Below are 5,021 nucleotides of genomic sequence, written 5' to 3' on the forward strand. Positions count from 1 at the left end.
ATTTATATTATTTAAATTTTATACTTGAAATAACATAACTTTAAAATATACGCATATAAAGAGGCGCGCGAAGTATTCAAATTATGAAAATCGCCAATTTCTTGAATTTCTTTGAAATGCTGATCAAAATAGAAAAAGAAGATTTTTATAATATGATATAATATAATATAAAAATAATGTTAGCATTAACAATAGATATACATATATATATTTGTTTAGTATTCCACACCTGAAAATCATAACCTCAAAATCGAAGCATCGAAATCTTGGAACATTAAAATCCCAATTTCTTCATTTTATCTCAAAGCGGATAGAGATATAAATAGAACCGCCGAAGTTTTCCGACCGGCAATCCTGCACCTTCGAGTTTTCAAGTTCAGAAGAGGAGAAATGGGTTGCGCGCGCAACCCAGTCATGTACACCATCTCCCACTATATTCACACAAACATAGACCTGTGATAGTATTGGAGTGCACCTTGTTTCAAATCTGGGATCACTGGGCTGATATTGTGAACTTTTTATAAAGAAACATATGAAGGGTGTGTTACTGCATGCTATCAGATCTCTAATTATGATTCTGTTCGCGGGCGGTATAGTTATGTTTGCTACTGTTTAGCACGACGCTCGTGACAAGTTAAAAGTTCTGGAGGAGTGTTGCGATCAAAATGGCCTTCATTTAAACCAAAAAAAAAAAATAAAGATCGTCAATTTTCTTAAAGCTGGTAAGTAGATGTAAGTTCGCCCGCTCATGTGAAAGAATGCATCCACTCTTGAGTTTGTTAACGCCTACACTTACCCCGGAACCCCGTTCCATTTTATTTGGAAAGGGACGAACACAATGTATAGAGTGTGCAGTATCCTAAATAAGTCTAAATACAATTCATGGGAAGCCACTGTCGTGCTTTTGAGATCAATTATCAAGGCTACTTTATTGTAAGGTGCTGATGTATGGGATGTGCGTTATCTTGAGGACCTTAACGTTGTACAAAACAACTTTCTTAAGCAATTATTCCATTGGCCTGGAAACACTCCTCCGCACTTTATCCATGTGGACACGGGAGTACATCAGGTAAGCGTTAATAAACCTTATCATGATAATTTCCAGATGAGATGGTAAATCTAGTTTCTGTGTTTTTTTCTTGTATATCTAAGACGAGGATGGGGCAGGAATAAACAAGAGTGAGGTGTTTTATTGGCTGAACCTTACTTTCTCCAGGAACAGAGTTACGCCACGCGTGAGCCAATAAATTAAATGCCGCACACAAAGTCTTTGCTCGATCCCATTATTTGCTAAAGCTTCATATCTGTTCACAGGATTGCACTTCATCCATAATTTTAGTTTTGTATTTCCACTGCCTTAATCAATAAATAGTTGGTAAAAATATGTAAATAACTCTATATATGCCTTAATTGGAAAGCAATTCTAGCATTTACTAAAACAAGGTACTCACCTGCAAATATCGTGATTGCTTGATGACAATGTACTAATGGAAGAATGACAATGATCCGGTATGTTCGTGTCGACAGACGTATAGGCAGGTTCCTAATGTAGACAAAGCAATAATTATATTATAATAGAGAAAATTATATTTACTGGCAAGATAAATAGACATACAATAATATATAAAATTTCTAAGTGGGATTTATATAAATTATCTATTGTGATATTCTGATAATTTTAGTTTCTTTAATTAAATATATAATTCCAATTTTTGTTTTCTGTCTGGTTACGCCACATTACTATTTCAAGACAAAACTCGAGAATAATGATTAAAACTATTAATAGTGCGGGCTACAATTATTAATTTTATACTTATGAACATTTTAGTATACCTAAAAACCGATTCAACAATGTTAAATCCGAATAACAGTAAATAATTATCACTATTTTTAAAATCAATTTTCCGGTAATGCTCCACATTAATTAATCATACACTGTAAAAAAGTTACGCTGAAAATCACATTCGACCGTAATTTAACCTGTGTCCTCAATACTAATTAACATTCTCCTATAATTAAACTAAAATGAACATTGTGATAAAGCCGTGACCGCGGAACTTTGGCAAGCGACGTGTAAAATTGCAGCATATTGCACTGGAAAATATTTTACCTATGTCATACATCGTAAAGATAAATAGAGCATTATATTTTCGTGAGACAGTGAATTTACCAATAACATCGCATTTATCATTGTTCTGTGTGATTTAAATTGACGGAATGTAGAAGTGCTTGATAGAGAGCAGAATTACATACAGTATGCTATTGCCACTGATGGAGACTCGTTTCGGGCTTGAGCGACAAATCGCGGAAAGCCCCGAAATCGCGAGCAGTCGACTGTCGAGCGACCAGTAGCAAGCAGGCACTCGCTTAGCCCGGCAAACAAAGGACGCGTTATTACGACTTTTTTTACTATGGTTTTTCTTCAGGATAGCATCCCATAGGAATGTCAATCTTTACGAAAAAATGTAAAACTTCAAATCACCTGACATATCTGCCAATAGCAGTGTTTCTGTGGATTACTAAGAGAATATCATTGGCGGAAGTATCTAGTGTTTTGACGTTTTGCGTCAAGATTGACGCTGCCATGGGACGCCAATCTTGCCAATGTACAAGCAAAAAGTTTTTTACTCGCGTGGCTGTGAATTTACACGCATTATGTTTTTTACGCAACTATGTATTGTATGGGTCAATTAGTTTCCAACGCATTATTATGTAAAATAACACAGAATTTTTTTACAGTGTACTATAAAATAAGGGTATATTTTGAAACGGTGAAGTCAAAATCAAATAGATCGTGAAAATAGTAGTTTTCTCCATATTTACAAATATTTTTACTTGTCCTGCATATATTCTTAAAAGATTTTTTAAATCATATTTTAATCTTTACCGAATGAAACATAACACCACCTGATGGTAGAAGCTATTTCTGATTGAAATACAAAAAGCTCTTTGTCTAAACTGGTAAACTTTTTAGCAATCACCCATATATTTTTTAAACCTTGTTTTTCAGCAGAAACAAAATATTAAGACTTTTCCAGATTTTTCTGATCGAACTTATTATTTTAGATATTGTTTTTAATATAAGAAAATATTATTATTTGAATTATTTAAAAAATTTATTCTTTGAAAATTGACAAAATAACAATCCTGAGCTCATATTATCCAACGTTTAGTTAGCTTTTAACCCCTCTAAAAGAAAAAGAATATAAGCCTCTAATTTAGTGCCCAGATTAAGGTGGTAAAAAAACAGTTTTAAAATTTAATATTATTAGATAGCCGATAATGTCATCGAAAAACCACCAAGAAGTATTTCTCAGGATATACAAATAAGCTGAACGTAATACTGCTCTCTCCAATTAGCTCTCTCAGAATGTTTTTTTGCTGAACGTGATACTGCTCTCTATAATTAGCTCTCTCAGAATGTTTATCACCGAAATACAATTTATGTAGTTTACGAGAAGACAGTCTCCATTATTAGCGATAATAAAAGTAATGATTCTTCAGCACGCGTTTCTTTTAAACTAAAACGTTTATGTAGATACAGTATTAAAATTAAAACAACGAGGAGGCATGAATCAAATGTCTGTGCGTGATTACCTATATAACATCAAATTAAAATATAACTCCAAAAGTTAGGCAACTTGCTCGAAACTTACGTAAAGGAAATCATACGCTGAACAGGTGTAAACTGTTGACCATCAAGCTGCAGTGGGGGCAAACAATAAGAGCTCTTTCAACAGCCAAAGAGCGCCTTAAACGGCGAGTACAGTTGTTTCCGGAAAATTCCACCCTATCAACTCATCATTCTCGTACGTTCAATAAAATGTCATGTGCCGATGAAAATCCACCTATTCGAGTAGAGGTCCAAGTGTTCTGGGAAAAGTATATGGAGATACTCATAAGCTAAATGAAGACGCTTCAGATATGCAGGGGCAACTGTTGTAAAGTCCAGCGTAGAAGTGTTCACTAATTACTACTGAAGAAATGTATCGCTAGGACTAAGAACTTTTCAGCGCCAGAGCCAGGTAAAATCAACAACTTTTGGTGGAAAAGGTTCACTTCTACCCACAAAAATTTAGCTCGTATATTTACTACTTTCTTAAACGGAGAACCTCCCCTAGGAGCTTTAAGACCTTGTAGTTGGTGAGGAGGCTTAAGCGTGTGGGACATAAGGGTTAAACGGACCTCGGCCTGCATGCGTATGGATATGGATGAAAGGACCCCTATAAACGAGCTCTCCTGGTATGCATAATTGTAGTATGATGAAAGGGTGAAAGAACCTAGCTAACACGGGCCTTCTGGATCCCTGGGTCAAAGTCTCTCCCGGACCGATCTCCATTTTCTCGAATCGGCACGGGAATGACCTGCGGCCCGCATGCGACCAAGAAACATCCCTCCGTTGGTATGGTGGCATGTGAACTGGTATTCATTGAGTTTCTCGCTCAATGTGACCCCCCCCCCCCAAGCCATGGGTGTAGAGTGATTGTGCCCATGGCACTTTGGCACTTAGAGTTACGAAGGTGACCAAACGGCCTCTCGGAGACACTGGACGACCTCCCCGAGTAATTAGTCTTACCCTTTTATGCGGGTCTCTGGAGGGACGGACCTTTTATTTCCCTAGATACTCGTGGGAACCAAAATGGATCACGCAAATATTCCAAAAGAAGGAGAAAGAGAGTTGGCGGAGGGGGGAAAGGGACTAGGTCCTAACGGGTCTAGTATAACCCTTTCATCCCAATCGGTCTCTCCGACAAGCCTTACTCAGGCGGCGTCTGTGCCCCCAGCTCTTTCGGGAGCTGAGGGTGTGACGGCCCCTCTGAGTGAGGCTATGGAAACAGGAGTGGTCAATGAGTCCCCCAAAAAGAAGAAGCGCATCAGCGGCTCCCCGAAAAGGAGACTGAGCAGGCAAGCGCAGCGGGATAGTAGAGCAGCTGCAGAACCTGGCACATCGGTGACTACAACGACGATAACCAGAACTGAAACTCAAAAGCGAGGAAGGGATTCAGAGGGCATCCCATCGG

The 5,021-nt window shown here is 37.7% G+C and overlaps 1 protein-coding gene across 10 annotated transcripts in view; it reads right to left on the minus strand.

Moving 5' to 3' along the window:
* The window catches only part of LOC117181494 (E3 ubiquitin-protein ligase MARCH8), a 238,147-nt gene that overhangs the window by 214,039 nt on the left and 19,087 nt on the right, over positions 1 to 5,021 (minus strand). For all 10 annotated transcript variants that reach the window (XR_004468131.1, XM_033374223.1, XM_033374229.1 and 7 more), the window contains one exon: positions 1,452 to 1,543. Coding sequence is in view for 9 of the 10 variants with exons in the window: in XM_033374223.1 (XP_033230114.1) it covers positions 1,452 to 1,543 (92 nt within the window). In the remaining variant the exon portion in view is untranslated. The remainder of the gene's footprint in view (positions 1 to 1,451; positions 1,544 to 5,021) is intronic.

The sequence above is a fragment of the Belonocnema kinseyi genome, chromosome 10 (assembly GCF_010883055.1).
Source record: "Belonocnema kinseyi isolate 2016_QV_RU_SX_M_011 chromosome 10, B_treatae_v1, whole genome shotgun sequence".
Taxonomy (NCBI): Eukaryota; Metazoa; Arthropoda; class Insecta; order Hymenoptera; family Cynipidae; genus Belonocnema; species Belonocnema kinseyi.